Source organism: Zootoca vivipara, chromosome 5 (assembly GCF_965207765.1).
Source record: "Zootoca vivipara chromosome 5, rZooViv2.hap1.1, whole genome shotgun sequence".
Taxonomy (NCBI): Eukaryota; Metazoa; Chordata; class Lepidosauria; order Squamata; family Lacertidae; genus Zootoca; species Zootoca vivipara.
This window is the reverse complement of record NC_142588.1, coordinates 82952803-82970732: the sequence shown is the minus strand read 5'-3', so window position 1 is coordinate 82970732 and position 17930 is coordinate 82952803. Positions and strand designations below refer to the sequence as shown.

Sequence of the window (17930 nt, the reverse complement as noted above, 5' to 3'; positions counted from 1 at the left end):
AGCCTCTGAAGGCTCACATGCAGACTGTAACCATTTGTCTCCAATGGCCCCTAAATATGGAGCCATTTTATTAGCGTTATCAGTATTATTTAGTGTGGTAATCTGCGCTTTTGAGGAAGTATACGATATCAGCTTTGGAAAGAGAACCAGGGGAACAAAGAAGGAATGTTCTCGTGGGTTTGAAAAACTGAACGGGTACCTCCAGACTTTCAGTATTTTGCCAGAGAAATTCAAGTGCATACCGGGAAATTGAGGTTTGTGCAATTTTTGTGGATTAAAGCTGTCTGCTGTTGTAGCGCAACAAATCTTTTTTTTTTAAAAAAAAGAAACCTCCTTTTTGTGGTCAGGGAAGTGATAGGCAAATGCATTGAACAGTGTGGAATAAGCAAATGATTAATAGGAAGATGTATAAACACCCTACTAGCAGATTACGAGGAAGGCTTTTTGTGGTGTAACCTCCCTGTAAACAAATCAGAAGGAATGCTCAATAAGGACAGGATATCATCTTACATCCACATAAACTTTGTGGAACCCAGTCAGGATGAATAATCAATAAGCAGTGTGGTGTAGAGCTGTGTAGTACAGTGGTTAGAGAATTGGACTAGGACCTGAGAGACCAGGGTTCCAATCCCCACAACCAGAAAGCTCACTGCATGGCCCTGGGCCAGTCACAATTTTGTAGGCCACCCCACCTGGCAGGGTTGTTGTGACAACAAAAGAGGGGGGAAATCATGAACACAGACTTGAGCTCCTTGGAGGGAAGGTGGGATACAAATGTAATCATTATAAAAATAATCAATAAGCAGGTCATTTGAAGGAGCCCAAAGCACACGGAGAGTTTATGGTTAGCAAAGCTGTTGCTGCTTGGTAGGCTTCACACGTTACGGTTCGCAAACAAAAGGGGGAAATTGCCACGAGCTTCCCCATAGTTTCCATGTGGTATGGTGCCCTGAATTCTTGATCTGGGTGATCAAGCCGCTAGGCCTTAAAATTACAGATCCACCTCATAGCGCCAAGATAAACATTTATCTACCAGACCTGATGCCAAACAGTCGTTTTGGAACTACCAGACGGTGCTCTTAAGCAATGAAGAGTTTCTTTATTATCAAGGCTTCCCCCTCCCCCCAACTCCCCCTGCTCCAAACTGAAACAGGGTAAAACTTAGCTAAAGTCGGTCATCTAAGTGTCCCCACCTTTACCCCCTGTTTCTCGTATCTCAAAAAGCGCAAGACATGATTCAGCTGCGTTTCCTTTTGATCTCTAAAACAGCTGGCATACGGAGTCTATGACTAGGGGTTATTTTTGGTGGAGTGAAGTCACCTTAATTGCAAGCACCTTTCTGTAGAATTGGATCAGGCTTAGCCACAATGCCCGGCAAAAGCTTTGATATTTCAAGGGTGCGCCATGCTTGCTGCTGCTTCTCCCTCCCTCCCCCCCTGCCCCCCTCCCTGGCTGCAGCTGCATATTATAAGAACCACATTCACTGGAGCCTTCTTCTTCACTCAGCTGTTGTCTTCTTCAAAGGGATTTTTCTGTTTTGTTTTAGGAAAGTGTTGCCATTAGCAGACAGCCTTAAAAACCTTTGATCATTGTGAAGGAATTTCACCCCCCCCCCCAGCGTCGATGACTTCATTGTATTATTATCTTTTTCGTGCATTTCCACCGGCTCCCCACCTCCCCACGTTGCACGCATACAGAATTGTTCTTAGGTTCTTAGCTCTCAGTTAAGTATCAGACAAGCTACACAAAAATTGCATTTTTTTGGGGGGGGGGAACATATTAGACATATATGCATGCGTATATATCACCGTAAATGCTGATAAATGCTACCTTCTTTCATGTGGTTCAACTTTAAACTCAATCGCCCTGCAGGCAAAAGATGAGAGCAGATGAACAAATTCTTGCGACGGACGGGCTGTCGGAGGAAAGTTTGATGTTGAGTCAAGGCAGGAACTAGTTTGTCAATAATAAATCATTAGCAGGTGTCTCAGAGAGGGAAAAGGTTGAATGAGGGTCTTTAATAAGGATGGTGTTTTGTTTTTTTTAGGTTACAGTATTACTATCTCTGGCCTCAAGGATTAATGTTTCAGCATTCGCCAGCATAGGACAAAAGCGAATGCTTGTTCATGGACAAAAGAGACTGGTAGTCATTGGAGAGAGGTTGGTAGAGATTAGCTAACAAGACCAGAGGAATAAAGGCTATTTTAGGCCATTTAATATTTTAGGCCATTTAATGTTTTCATTTTGGTTGGAGAACTGCACCGCAAAATTCAGATAAGTACGAATTTGTCTGTGTTTCTGTTCCCACCTTGCTTCAGAAAGTTCAGATTTCATAGAACCAGCTTTAAATGCAAAATGAATTGAATCCCTGACCCCCACCCCACCCAAAATACCAAACTTGCAGTCTTGGGCACATTTTTGTGTGTATTGCCGATGCAGTGGACAACAACATTTCTCCTTTGGAACTCTTTTAGGTAGTAAAATAATCCGGGGGGGGGGGAATCACTTCTTGTGCTCCGAGACTTCAATGTAGAAGCAAATGGAATTTAAATGGAACAGGGACATACATTTACAGAAGGCTCAGATGGGCTTTACCGTCCGGACAGCAAACATTTGTTGGCAGGGATAAAGAGGTAGCCTCACGTTGTCCTCATGTGGATACTTTTCTCATTATCTTCAAGGCCCTTACGTAAAATTCATTATATGCTGCTGAATTCTTTATTAAAAACACACACATGGGTCACAATTCTGCCAATCCAATATATGGGGCAAAGGAATAGGAATGACGTGTGAATGCTTATATACAAAGCCACTTGCTATTTAGGATCAGGGGATATCCCTTCACTCGTGACGTTTGCTGGATGACCTTGGGCCAGTCGCTCACTCTCAGCCTAGTCTACCTCACAGGGGTGTTGGGGGGGGGGTAAACTGGGAAAGCCCCATGCCTGTTGCCTTTAGCTGCTTATGAAGAAAAACAATTTATTTTAAATATCAATAAGATGCCTCTTATTGGACGAGATGGTTGGACAGTGTTCTCGAAGCTACGAACATGAGTTTGACCAAACTGCGGGAGGCAGTGCAAGACAGGAGTGCCTGGCGTGCTATGGTCCATGGGGTCACGAAGAGTCGGACACGACTAAACGACTAAACAACAACAACAAGATGCCTCTTGGGGCAAACCCTCGCATCCTGCTCAGTACAATCACTGAAAAGAAATACGTTGTTAAACTGTTAAACTTTCCTTTATTGATTGCTGGAGTTAAAGGCCTAACAACCCCAGTTGGAACTAAACCACCCTTTCACACCTTATTCCCGTTCTACCTTTGGCCCTCTTGAATAAATACGTATTATGATGGTTGCATAGTTTTGGCAGCTCACAAACGTAAATGCTTGGAGAGTACCCAGACAGTCCCCATGTTTTCAGAGATCACACCCAAACTTTTTTCAAAGAGAGCCAGATTTGATGAAGTGAACATGCGTGAGGGCCGACCAAAGTTGTTGAGCTTTTTTTACCCCAGGACATATACTGCCACAGGAGCCAGATTAAACCGAGCAGCAGGCCGGATTAGGCCCCCTGGCTCAGCAGCAACCCTGCAACGCACACACTCGCCACACACAAAAGACACACACATGCAACCCTAGAGGGTGGGATGCTCACCTGGGGGGCTGCCGTAGGTGTGTGAACGGTCTCGGCGTGCACAACAGAGGTGTGTTAGCTTGGACAAACAATAGAAATGAGATGCCTCGCCACTTCAAAACTCCAGAAGCTTTGATCTTTGCGCAGCAACAGCTTGTGATCTTGAAAAGGTCAGAGCCATATATTTAGATTAAACTGTACTTGCAGCATGTGGTTGACAGGTGAAAAAGAAGGAGGGGGAACAGCCTGCTTTTGAAAGGTACACCCACCAGCTGCACCTCACCCTGTTCCTAAGGGTCTGTACACACACGGCCATAAAAGTTCACCCTCTGCTTTTCACAGACGCTTTTTTTTTTTTTTGGTCAGTGTCATCTGCATGCTGTTGGCCTATCGTTATTTTGGTTTTTCCAAAGCATTCTGACGTGTCTCTTGCCTTGTGTGGAAGCTGAGAGCCCCTTCCAAGGGAACCTCGTATTGGTGAGGGATTTACGAGTTTGTTGGGCTATACTTGTGCAGTCATTCCCCCTCCCTCCCCACCTCTGTGCAGATTAATTTGAAAGACGCTGCAGCCATTGGGTGTGCTGGACTCCCTCGGAGATGATCAAGTTGGTCTTTTAAAGTAATTTCCCCTATGCATATTAGTGTGATGATAACTTCCATCCTTGGAGAACCACATAGGGCATAAGAAACCTGCTTTCTGCTCAAGGGTAATATCTCTCTCGAGGGGGGCACCACTTTTTCTCTCCCCCCACCCCGCACGAGACTGTCTGGAGACAGATCACTTTTGCCACAGATATGATGTGATAATTTCCCATCACACCATCCATTTCAGCTTTCCACCCCAACTCCATTTTCTACTCCTCGCCAGAAGTCTGAATTGATCGCTTTCAGAGAGCTTTCCCAAATCTTCCCATTGCTCCCTCTGTATTGGCTTGTTGCAGAATTTTCCCACTCTTGTCATTAGGGTTGCCAGACTCAATAGAGGACAGGACTTCTGTGCCTTTAATTGCCCTGCTCTCTTTTGAGTCTGGAAACCTTAAAGAGAAACCAGCAGACCCTTTGCTTGACAGGGCCGGTGCTAGGGTTTTTTTGCGCCCTAGGCAAGATCACCTTCTGGTGCCCCCCCCCTGCCTTCCTGCTCGGTGATTGGCCAAGGAGGCACGTGAGGGGAGGAGCCTGGAGTGTGGAGCGTGTCCTCCACTGCCCCGAAGGCCGCTCACTCTTTTTTCCTTTCCTTTTTTAAAACCCGTCTGCCTAACAACTGGGTGTGCGCGTGCTCAGGTTCCCCCGTCTGCTTCGATTGATTGGTTTGAGCACACACACACACCCTGATTTCTGGCTCCATCGTGCGGCGCCCCCTGCAGGGCATTGCAGGAAAGCGCTTCTGCAGCAGCAAGCAGCAGCAGGAGTGAAAGCGGCGGTGGCAGAGAGAGCGTTTGCGAGTGGGGAGACACACCAGCGCCCCCTCCATTTTGGCGCCCTAGGCAACTGCCTAGTTCGCCTTAATGGCCCTGCTTGGAAATTAAACAAAGGGTCTGCTGGTTTCTCTTTAAGGTTTCCAGACTCAAAAGAGAGCAGGGCAATCTATTGAGTCTGGCAACCCTACTTGTCATCTTTCTCTCCCACCTGGACTTTCCCCACTTGCATGAAATTAGGCTAAGAGTGGCATGAAATCAGGTGCAGGTTCGCCAACCCTCACGGAGTGGGTGTTGGGAAACAGAGTAAGATCAAGACAGAGGAACTCACCTATTTACAGGTGCTGAGACTGCTTATGAGACCCATGTCCCTCTTAAGAGAGCTGCAGTGTACAGGGTGATTTAACAACCAACCCCTTTCTTGCCAGGGAACTCTGGCAATCATAGATCAGTGTGGAGGCTATTCCGGTGCATCTGGATGGCACTGTAAACAAAACATTCCCTTCTCATTTTGCCCTCTCCTCGGCTTCCTTCTTTCCTGAGCTCAGAAAATCTGACCTTTAAAAACTCAGTGGAGTGAGAACACACAGGTGTAGATCACAGAATCTGATTTGATCCCGGAATGTCCTGATTTTCCTTAGCCCATCCCTATTTTCATCGGAGAAATGTTGGAGGGTAAGATCACAGGCCAACTGAGAAGGGAGGTAGGAAGCAACAGGAGCCTGGGAACTGGTGATGGCAAACAATGGGTCCGTGTCCCAGGTGCCGGCTCCAGGGAGCCGAGGCTGCTTGGGCCCCCTCAATCTTTTTTATTGAGTAACATCTACAAAACAAAAACATGTGCATGTCGAGCTGCAACTAAATGCATGCCATGCAGTTTAGCCTCCAAACCCTCATAAGCAGGTTACATCGCAAGGCCCCGTGAAAGTGTCTCGCTTCTTCGCTAATATATTATTAAATCTATCGTAAGTGGCTCCATTTTCTCTCTTGCCTGAGCCACCACAATGCAAGCACATTGTCATAGCTGCCAAGTTATCCTTTTTTTAAAGGGATTTTCCATTATGCTGAATAGGCTTCCTCGCGAGAAAAGGGAAAACTTGGCAGCTATGCACATTGTTGACCCTCTGGAGCATAAAGATGGGTTTTGGAGCAACTCATCTTGCACCCTGAGCTGGAAAAGGTGGAGGAGATGCACTCAGATGCCACCCCTTTGAGTCCATCATTCCAGATAGCTTGAGCCATAGCTGCCAAGTTTTCCCTTTTCTCGCGAGGAAGCCTATTCAGCATAAGGGAAAATCCCTTTAAAAAAGGGATAACTTGGCAGCTATGGCTTGAGCAAGGGCTTCAGCAAGAGCTCAAGTGGAGTGCAAAACCTTCATTACTGTGTTGATTTCCCCCCTGCAAGCCGAGACAGCACCAGGTCACTAACGTGCTCCAGAGAGCCCAATGTTGACCTTTGCCCTGGCATCTCGGTGTCGAGTTGCGATGTGCGTTAACTCAATTCAGTGGCAGTCGCTACACAGGCTGGGTGGTGAAATGCGGCTGCTTTAACCCTTGTCGCACCCGGCAGCAGGAAGAGATCTGATCCTGGCTCATCAATAAGACACCGAGCACGGCAGCTTGCACTTATGGGGTGGGAATCAACAGGTCTCCTGAGATGGGGTGTGCCCAGGAAGAGCTCAAAGTCGGGGCTAGAGTACCCTCCAACATTCCTCGGATAAAAACAGGGGGCATTTAGGGTATGGGATTGCAACAGCAGAAAGGCTGCGACGGACCCTTTTAAGTTGCTGTTTCCGTATGGGGAAGGGGCTGGGGCGACATCTCCCAGCATCCCTGTTGCCAAAATGAAAGCAATTAACATCTGGAAGAGACCTTCCCACGCTGCAGAAATAGACATTCATATCATAATTTTTCTGCGGAGGATGCTGGGTTATGTAGCCCCATGCCATTGCCTCTGACATTTCCCAGAGGTTGCTCAGCAATTGCCGTGCTAGCTGCCCAGCAGATGCATTGCTGCTGCCTGTTTGCACCACCCCTCTCTCTCCAGCTAAGCAGCACTGGTGCATTTGCACCACCCCGCCTCTCTTCCTCATCTCCCTTCCAGTAAGCAACAGCGGCTCACTGCTTCAGCACTACCACCACCCCCAGTGAACCTGGCACCGTCTAGGTCCAGATCAGCCCCCAACCAGCTGATAGGGCAGATAGCAGCCGCAGTACAAACCATCTGCTGCAGTTAAGTTCTCGAGCTCCTCCTGAGCGCCTCATCTCATCACAGGCTGTTTGGCAACCTGATGCTCAGTCATGTGAGAGATGGAGTATCCTGCCTTTCAAGGCACTTAAGCCCAGCGCTTGGCTTCAAGGGCAGGAGCGGCGGCCGCAGGGTTCACATTGCATGGCCGGCGACGAGAGAGGCAGAGGGTTAATCCTGCAGCTGGAGCAGGAAAAGGGGGGGGCAGAGGAGAAACCAGTGACCCTGGTAATGGCAAAGTGTCAGCTGAGGTCCTCTGATGAGACCAGAGAGGACAGAAAATTTAGGAACAATATAAATAAGGCCTCTGGGAGATGTAAACAGCTGCCTGCTTTTCTGCACTGCAGATTTCCCGTCCTCGTTTCCAAACGCCCATCTCTTTAACTCAAAAGTGTCCTCGTCAAGCTTTTCTTCCTCCACATGCCCCAGATAAATGGAAGCAATAGTGTTTTGCCTTGTTTTCCTATTTAATAAGGGCATCCTAACAAATAAAGTGAATTCAGTCTTCTTTTGCCCCAGGAGATAGTGGCCAAACTAGATCTGGGGTTTGGCCAGCATTCCCAGGTTCAGTTAAAGGGCTGCTAGACAAAGAAGAGATCTTCAAATCTCAGGTGCAGTGATTTCAGCAAGCCAGGAGGAGTGTGTGGCCATTCCCTAAGTTAACTTAGAGCACAATCCTGAGGATTTGGCAGCAGAGGGACCTGTCAATTAGTCAGATTAATTTGCCAAAAGCCATTCATCGTCACACACACAAAAGATACAGTTAAGTTGCGGCACATTTTAGCAGAAGTAGTCCCAGAACACTGGACCCCATGTTTATTTCTACCGGTATTTTATTTTTTTAACAAAAATTATACACCACTTGATTGTAATAAAACATCGAAGCAGTTTACAAAAAACAAACAAACAAAAAAAAACCACACTGTTAAAATTATCAACGGAAGACAGTTAAAAATAGGTATTTTCAAATGTGTGTGTGTTTGTTTGTTTTTTTTAAAAAAACCAGTTAAAATCAGCAATGAACTAAAAACAGACTGAAACCCATGTAACTTCTACATGATTGGATCAGCTTGCCTAAACAAAAAAGTTTTTAAGCAAGTACTGGAAAGAGAATAGCAAAGGCACTGGCTTGGTGTCAAAGGGCAGGGAGTTCCACAGTGTAGCTGCTGCTAAAAGATTGATTTCGTACAACTGTGGAACGATTATTATGTGCAAAGTGGTCACAAGCTGTTAAGGGATTTGCATACTAACAGCCAACCAAAGATGATTCAGTTCCGGTAACATTAGACCAGCCCTTCGCAACTTGAGATCCACTGTCAAGCATGAGACCTTTCATCTCAAAGTTGTGGGTTTGAGCCCCACGTTGGGTGAAAGATTTCTGCATTACAGGGGGCTGGACTAGAATGCTCCACGTGGTCCCTTCCACCTCTGTGTGTCATGTCCTGGAGGTGTTTATAGCCCTTCCAGGTCAGTGGGAGCCAATGGGAAGCTTGGGTTGGCAATGTCAATTTGAAGCCTAGGAATCCTTTAGCTTTCAGGGGATAGTCCAACCCTGTAGGAGAGAGATCGCCACACAAGACAGCAACCTACAAGAATGATACCTTTCTGCTTCTAATGCTGGCAGCCCCTGACGTCCTCCAGGCTATAAATGCAGCCTGAAACCCATGTGATGTGGCAGCTCAGCTCGGTTGTCTTTCCTTGTTAGCTTCTCCCTGTATGGAGATGATACACCGTTAGTGGGCAGTGCCTGGTATGCTGGGTCACAATGTTTTGCAGGCCCAATGACCAGGATAAAATCCGAACAAACAACTTCCAATGTAGCCAGGGCCGGCCCTACGGCCAGGCTGGGTGGCGCAGGGCACCACGGCGCCGGCCCGCCAGGAGGGCGCCGCGAGCTGCTCCCACCCGCTGGCTGGCCGGTCCGCCGGTTCGCCGCGCAGCTGCACCCACGGCAACCGTGCTGTGCCTGCCCGCCCGCTGCGCAGCGGCGCCCGCCCACCCACCCACCCACCGCGCTGGGAAACGGGGCGGGGGGGCGCCGGAGGGATCCGTTGCTCCACGGCGCCGGGGCGCTTAAGACGGCCCTGAATGTAGCGTAGTGGTTAGTGTGTTGGGCCAGAACCTGGGAAACTTCTGCTTGACGTTGGGCCTGTCACAATCTCTCAGCCTAATCTACTTCGCAGGGTTGTTGTGAGGATAAAACAAAGAAGAAGTATGCCACCTTGAGCTCCTTGGAGGCCAGGGTTCAAATCCTTGCTCCACCACGAAGCTTGGGCCAATCACTGCTTCTCAGCCTAACCTACCTCACAGGGTTGTTGTGGGGAAAGGGGGAAACCGAAAGCTCCATGGAGAAAGGATATAAATGCAATGAAATAAAAGATGAGCATTAAATGGAATAAACGAAACAAACAAATAAGAATACTTATATGCTGCTCTTAATCATTACTTCCCTGCCACTGAGTAATACTCACATTTAAGTGTCCAAACTGGAGCAGCCTTGCTGTGAGTTTGATCACAATGGCCAAGGATGCCGAGAGCATGGCAAGACTGGAGCAAGCGTCTAGTACCTGCAGCGCCAGGTGGTACCACTCGTAGCCCGCAGGGTCCTTGCACAGGGAAGAATACTTGCCATAAGGAAAGGGCAAAAGGACAGCATAACCGAGGTAGTTCGTACCCGAAACTCCAGCAAAAGAGTAGTAGCAATAAGGTCCAAGAAGGAGGGATGCAAAGGCGATGGCACCTTGAACCGGAGAGCTGATGATGTTCAAGATGCCAAAGGTGAAAGCGGCTTCCCACTGGAATGGAAACAGAAGCATCTTGTCATATCTGGCTAATGGCAGAGATATATTACGTGCTTTAGACTGAGGAATGGTGTGAATCTGCCCTAACCTTTCCCCCCTACAAACCCAGACTCCTTTGTAGCAATCTTACTGCGATCCTAGAACAGTATAATGCTGCAAACCATCTCTCTTAGACTGTGTACGGACTATACTTTTAAGGCACATTTGAATCCTGACAAGACAGAAGTACTGTTTGTGGGGGACAGGAGGCGGGCGGGTGTGGAGGACTCCCTGGTCCTGAATGGGGTAACTGTGCCCCTGAAAGACCAGGTACGCAGCCTGGGAGTCAGTTTAGACTCACAGCTGTCCATGGAGGCACAGGTCAACTCTGTGTCCAAGGCAGCTGTTTATCAGCTCCATCTGGAACGCAGGCTGAGTCCCTACCTGCCCACTGACTGTCTCTCCAGAGTGGTGCATGCTCTAGTTATCTCCCGCTTGGACTACTGCAGTGCGCTCTACGTGGGGCTACCTTTGAAGGTGACCCGGAAGCTAGACTGGTGACTGGGAGCGGCTGCCGAGACCACATAACACCGGTCCTGAAAGACCTACATTGGCTCCCAGTACGTTTCCAAGCACAATTCAAAGTGTTGGTGTTGACCTTTAAAGCCCTAAACGGCCTCGGTCCGGTATACCTGAAGGAGCGTCTCCACCCCCATCGTTCTGCCCGGATACTGAGGTCCAGCTCCGAGGGCCTTCTGGCGGTTCCCTCACTACGAGAAGCCAAGTTACAGGGAACCATGCAGAGGGCCTTCTCGGTAGTGGCACCCACCCTGTGGAATGCCCTCCCACTAGAGGTCAAAGAGAACAACAATTACCAGACCTTTAGAAGGCATCTCAAGGCAGCCCTGTTTAGGGAAGCTTTTAATGTTTGATGGATTTCTGTATTTTAGAATTTTTGTTTTGTTGGAAGCCGCCCAGAGTGGCTGGGGGAACCCGGCCAGATGGGCGGGGTATAAATAATAAATTATTATTATTATTATTATTATTATTATTATTATTATTATTATTATTATTATTATTATCACAATGCTGGCTGCCCTCAAAGAAGTCTGGGCACTGCGGTTTACCCCCTCACAATTCCCAGAAATCCTTAGCAAACTCTAGAGCCTAGAATTCTTTGAAGGAGAAAAATTTGCTTCGTATGTGCTTTAAAGTTATGGTGTGTACACAACCTTCTTTATTGACTCCTCTAACTTAACCAGGGTCTCAGAGGAAGTCTGCCCCAGCTCTGCTTCCTGAAGGCAGTTTATAGTTTATTTTAAAAAAAGGATACTAAAAAGCCTTTATGACAGCAATACTAATTAAAGCAAATCAGTAAACATTAACAATAAATGGCAGGGGAGGGTAGCACTGCAAAACAACAACATATGCATTGTTTATGGGGCATTTGTTGGGGGTAAAGTAAGGTATAACCTCTTTCTTCAAAACAACAACCACCTTTTGTTATGGCAGAACAAGAGATGTACCTAAACCTGCAAAAAACCCATAAGGATCATTTTGCGAGGATGGGGTTATTATTTATGCACTTTCCATATATCAAGGAAACTGAAAAATAATTTTTTTAAAAATAAGAAGGTTCCACTAGTTTGATGGATTTTATTGGTTCTAACAACATTCCCTTCTTTCAAGTCAGGAAATATCTCTGGATCCTGCTCAGTCTTGTAAATCTGGTAGAATGTTTTAAAGTGTGCCTGCTTTAAACCCTGTATTCTTTATCTGATCTGTAGCTTAAGGCTACAGCTGTGTGCCTTTTCTTCCTCTCGAGAGCCTATGCCTGGATTAACTCTGCCTGCCTGCTGCCTAAAATGTGGCACTGTATAGAATAACCACATAAATTTACCAGGTATCTCTGGGTCCATTGTTTCTCAGCCAGAGCAATGAGTACACCTGCAATAACAGCCTGTAGACAGACAGAGGGGAAAACATATGGTTACACATAATAAAGTTAGTAATGTTAATAGGCCTTTGTTCTCTCCAAAGGACTTTGCAAAACAGACTCCTTAAAAAAAATCACAAATCCACTATATGTAGCATGCAAAGACAGAAGCTGATGAAAAATAATTCATTCTATTTTTAAGAAAGCCCTTCTATAGGCTACTACTATAGGACAGATAGATCCTGTTTAAGGGAGTAAATCCTATGCACACAAAGCTGGCATAAAGGATAGCTCAGTTGGCAAAGCATGAGACTCTTAATTTCAGGGTCGTGGGTTTGAGCCCCATGTTGGGCAAAGGTTTCCTGCATTCCCAGATTTTGCGATGCAGTTCTCCAGCCAAATAATGTTTACAGAAATGCATTTACTAGTGGATAATGTGCATGAAAGTGAACATGCTAGTGAAAATTGCATACGAAAAATGCATGACGTTAGGAGAAATTGCTTGCAAAAAATGCGTAGGTTTGTTTAAACTGAGTACAAAAATATGTTTAGGAAAAGAAATTTGCACCAAAATGGTTGAAGAATCTTTGCGAACATTTTTTCTTAAAGCAAGCAAACCCTGAATTGCTGGAAAAATGCAGAGAACAGAGTTTCAGATTGGAAAAATGAGAAACTGAAAATTGACTGATTCCCACCCCCGCCGCCACCACCCCGCCCCTGCAGCCCAAGCCTTTGGATGAAGTTCCCCAACAGTTTCAAGCAGTTTCCTCTTTCAAGAAGCTTTTTAAGCTGAGATCTTCCCAGACTGCATCTGTATTGGAATCGTATTAAATATGCTTTAAAAACAATTTAACTGTAGTATTGCTTGCTGCTTGCCCTCTCCCCCTGAGCTCTCTTGGGATGCAGGGCAGGATATAAATTTAATAAATAAAGCATGCAAGGGCAATACAGACCCCTGTGGAACTCCATAACACACAGTGTGGAGCACAACTTCCCCAGCCCTTCCCTCTGAGAACAGAAGTTTGAAGAGAGTTCTTAAGCAAAAGGAGCCTGAAATTGAGGTCTTGGCACCATGTACTAGTGTAGAGAGTTCCCAGGAACGAAAGCAGAAACATCTGGAGAAACTGTGCTGGCTGGGGCTGATGGATGCTGTAGTCCAAAACATCTGGAGGGCGCCAGGTTGGGGAAGGCTAATCTGGAGTTGTGGGGAACGGTTGGCAAAATTCATCAGGCAGAAAGAAAGGAAGAAAGGTTGCACAGGGTCCAAGAGGGGTTCTAGCCAGAACAAATAACACAGCAACACTGGGACGAGTCAATGTAGGAGGCAAGAGTGGCCAAACCTCTTTTCCCATCTGCTTTTTCCAAGCGAGACTCCCTCAATTTACACATGTGGTGGAGGGAACAGGGAGAAACAGAGCCAGGAGGGATTAGTTCATCCTCAGAAGTGGGCCAACTCCAGCCGGGGAGTTTCAACTGTTACATGATCAATTTCAACTTTGCTGCAAATGTGCTGCCCAGCAACCTTGTTTTCTATCCCAAACTTTGCAAAACTGCGCACTTGTTTACGGATAATGTTGTTGCTTTTTCTCCCCTCGAGCCCTAACATTTTGTTTTCATCTCTAAACACAAAGGGAGAGGAGGGATCCAAGACTGCTTCAAAGCCCTTAACGGTGTCCTAGTTGCCCTCAGCAAAAATGGCTTGTGCGAAAGAAGCCAGTTTGGTTCTTGTGGCTGGCTGTGCAATGGATTGCCCTGATCCTGCACTTCCTGTCGCAACAACCGGCTGCACAACCATGGAGCTCTTGCATACGATGTCATATTGTACAGCCGCGATTCTTTCCCGTATGCTTGCGCAGTCAGAGAACATTCAGTCCAGGCCAAAGGCTTCCAAAATAACATCCTATATAATAAAGTCCAAGTTGTCCCTGCGTCCAAGCTGTCCCGTGTGTCCCTGGGTCACTGCGCATGTCCCCCAGAGACACAGGGATTGGACGGAGGGACAACGGCCAACCGCCGCTCCGCCAACTGCCGCTCCGAAGCCCAGTCTCATGCTGGAGGTGCGCGGTGAGGCAGCGGGGGAAAGAAGCGCCCCTCCGGCAGCTTTGCTGCGCACCGCCGGCATGGGACTGCGCTTCCTCGGCGAACACAAGCAGGTAGACAGCCCGCCTGCTTGCCTTCCCCGAGGAAGCCGAAGCGGCAGCGGGCGCCGAGGGAAGCCAGCTTTGGCTTGGCGGCGGCGGGAAGAAGGGAAGGAATTCCTCCCCTTTTTCCCGCCGCCACTAAGCCAGTCCCCGAGCCGAAGTGCGGCGCGGCGGGGGCTTTTCGCCGTTTGCCTTCCCGGAGCGAAGGGGGAGGCAAACGGCGAAAAGCACCCGCCGCGCCGCACTTTGGCTCGGGGACTGGCTTGGCGTGCGCGGCGAGGCGGCGGGGGGGGGAGGAGAAGCGCTCCCCCCCGCCGCCTCACCAAGCAGCGCTGACATGGGACGGGGCTTCGGAGACCTTCTCCGAAGCCCCGTCTCATGCGGGAGGTGCGCGGCGAGGAGGCGGGGGGGAGAAGCGCTCCTCCCCCCCGCCGCCTCGGCACGCAGCGCCGGCATGAGACGGGGCTTCGGAGACCTCTGAAGCTCCGTCCCATGCCGGCGCTGCACAGAGCAGCGTTCTAGCGCCCATTTTTAAACGGGCTGAATTCCACTAGTAGAAGTATAGTCCAGAGGTTGGCGATTGGGTGGGATATTTCAAATCGATATGGAAAATTCAGGGGAGATGTCTGTAGCTATGTGCATTCACCCTCTCTCACATAGGAGCCAAATTATGGGGGGGGCGAGCTCCCATTGCCCCCAAGAAAATATTTGAGGGGGCCAGCCCCCCCCAAGGTTCATGGACATAGCCATTCAAATTGTATGTGCCTCATCTTGTGATAGAGGCCTATCAATGGCTACCAGCCATGTAGATTACACTCGGCAAGGATTTCTTTCACCCATTCTAGAAATTCCAGAACCTTAAAAGGTTCCAGATTATATGTCAGCAACGAGGCTGATCAGCAGCAACATTACTAACCTTTCCCAGTCATACAGCTATATAAATTTAGATATAATTCAGTTCTGCCTACCAAAGCTCCGCTCCAGATGGGAGAAGCAATGCGAACGCTCCATCCAGCAAACCACGGTTTATAGGACAGAACAGGGAAGAAGGCAATAATTCCAGAGACGATGCTTAGAATCCCAAAGGAAATCAGCATTCTTCCAGTCACCACAAAAAGGCAGCCTGCGTTCATTATGAGCTTCTCGCTCTCTGCTTGCACCAAGGTTTTGCAATAGGAGCCTGGGCACACCAAGCGTCTTGGAGACGGTAGTCACGATACTTTCTCGTTGTTTGCTTCCTTTAATGAAACACACCCAAGGCATTGAAAAAGATTCGGACAGCAAAGCCTCTTAGTACACCCTATAAAGAATATGATCCATCCCTTGCGCACAACTTTGTGTCTGGGGGTGGGGTGGGGATTCCCACAGAGAGTGTAGCAAACCCTCCAAGTGTCCCTATTTTCCAGGGACAGTCCCGGATTTACAGAAGCCGCTCCGGTTTCTGATTTGTTCCCGGAATATCCCGCTTTTCTTTAGGGCGTCCCTATTTTCATCAGAGAAATGTTGGAGGGTTTAGAGTTATGTAACACACACACACACACACCTGAGCCAAGGAGATAAGTAACTATACAACTTTTGGAAGACATCTGAAGGCAGCCCTGTATAGGGAAGTTTTTTTAATGTTTAATGTTTTAAACATTATATGTTGGAAGCCAACCAGAGTGGCTGGGCATCCCAATCAGATGGGTTGTTGTTGTTGTTGTTGTTGTTGTTGTTGTTGTTGTTGTTGTATATAGAACCTGTGCTTTTTTTCTAAAAAAATATTTAGGGTTACTCCCATTTTCCTACTCATATTGAAATGTTGTTGTTGTTTAGTCGTTTAGTCGTGCCCGGCTCTTCGTGATCCCATGGACCATAGCACGCCAGGCACTCCTGTCTTGCACTGCCTCCCGCAGTTTGGTCAAACTCATGTTCGTAGCTTCGAGAACACCGTCCAACCATCTTGTCCTCTGTCGTCCCCTTCTCCTAGTGCCCTCAATCTTTCCCAACATCGGGGTCTTTTCCAAAGATTCTTCTCTTCTCATGAGTTGGCCAAAGTATTGGAGCCTCAGCTTCATGATCTGTCCTTCCAGTGAGCACTCAGGGCTGATTTCCTTCAGAATGGACAGGTTTGATCTTCTTGCAGTCCATGGGACTCTCGAGAGTCTCCTCCAGCACCATAATTCAAAAGCATCAATTCTTCGGCGATCAGCCTTCTTTATGCTCCAGCTCTCACTTCCATACATCACTACTGGGAAAACCATAGCTTTAACTATACGGAACTTTAAATATTGAAATACTGCCCCTCAATGAGGCCAAACTTAGATTCACAAAATGTTTAGGGGTATGCGTCCCCCTGCATCCCCCCAGAAAAAAAGAACTGAATAGGACGCCCCTATTTTCTTTGGAGAAATGTTGGAGGATATGGTGTTGTCCCCTTCCACTGACCCTCAGCCAGGATGTTTTTGCTGCCAGATAATTCAGTGAAAGTGTGGCTTCTCTTTGCCCTTCACAGAGTATTCAATGCCACGCTCCCCTTCCAGGTTATCCATGCACACAGGGATCTGGAGGCAAGGAAGCTGCTGAATTCATCCATGTGGGGTTAAGTTGAGTACCGAAAAGCTTCTCCACACACGAGGTGTGGAAAACCCTCACAATCACGGCAAGGGCCACGCTCATTGTGGCATGTTTGGCATTAACATATGCATACTTGAGGTCTGCTGGGAAATAGAAATAGGGGTGTGTTTAGGAGTACTCCCTATAGGGACCCCCCCATGGGCAGCTCAAGGTGGGTCTAGAAGTACAACAGCAAGGACCATCTAGTCTGTAACTTGGGGGTAATTCTGCTATTGGTTTGGCTGACAGCAGGCTATTGGCATGAGATTCTGGTCAGTTGGGAATTAGCTGTCAGTGAGGAAGACAGTTGAGATTTAACAGCTGGAGGATTTGCGGTGGGGGGGGGGAGTGGTTCTGAACTAGTTTTCTTCCTGTGTAGCCCTGACCTAAGAAAGAAAAAACTTTTGGTTTATTCCTCCGCATGTTATATGCTGTTTTTGTTCAGTTTACCTCAGTGAAGTATTATCAGTTTCTTTTCTCCCCGCACCCCACCTACTTTATCCCAGTCACTCTGCTAATACCTAGATGGGTTGCATTCGAAGTGTTTTTTTGTAAAATCTGGTTTTGTTTTCAAACTGCAACTGCAACCCCCCCCCCAAAAAACCCCACGTCATTTAGGTGATGATTAAAAAGATCCTCAGGCAGCAGAGCACCATCAGAAATACTATCATTCCAGCTTGGCTCAAATAAGGGTTAACAAAAATCCCAAATGGAAATGGAAATCGTAACATTAATAGAATCAGGATGTTTGGACCATGTGTTCAGTCTTGAGTTACAAATAATTTAAGATTATTAGTGAAAAGCAATGAACTTAAGACACAATCATCCTTAACTTGGCTGATTTATTGTGTAAACCTTTTTGCCCATTTTCCCATGAGGAGTGACCACTTCCTGGTGTACACAGAGTTATTGACACTCTGGCTGAGTCACAGCCATTGTTTCCAATTATGCTCTGCGGAGCTAAGATGAAAAACCAACATCCTATGTATCCAAATAAGCCAATAATACTGACTGACAGAAAAGCAGGGAAATGAAAGTATGTTCTCAGCTTGAGCTAGCACTCGCTTGTCGTTATTAAATATAAAAGCTTGGTTAAGGGAGCCTCAGAGAGAATGTTGCTTTCTCGTGTTTTATGTTTACCGTCGGCTGTCTCTGCTCAATACATGAAGCATTCTTCT

The 17930-nt window shown here is 47.3% G+C and overlaps 1 protein-coding gene across 2 annotated transcripts in view; it reads right to left on the bottom strand.

Annotated features, from left to right (window-relative positions):
• The window catches only part of TMEM212 (transmembrane protein 212), an 89173-nt gene extending 73834 nt beyond the window's left edge, over nucleotides 1-15339 (bottom strand). Inside the window, exons 1-6 of one of the 2 annotated variants that reach the window (XR_015950047.1) lie at nucleotides 15126-15339; nucleotides 11981-12040; nucleotides 9772-10095; nucleotides 8902-9012; nucleotides 3659-3798; nucleotides 1831-1915 (exon numbers count right to left, since the gene is read on the bottom strand). Coding sequence is in view for 1 of the 2 variants with exons in the window: in XM_035133807.3 (XP_034989698.2) it covers nucleotides 8980-9012; nucleotides 9772-10095; nucleotides 11981-12040; nucleotides 15126-15290 (582 nt within the window). In the remaining variant the exon portion in view is untranslated. Of the gene's footprint in view, nucleotides 1-1830; nucleotides 1916-3658; nucleotides 3799-8078; nucleotides 9013-9771; nucleotides 10096-11980; nucleotides 12041-15125 lie in introns of those variants that run through there. The other variant, XM_035133807.3, reaches the window with a different exon arrangement.
• Nucleotides 15340-17930: the final 2591 nt, after the last annotated feature.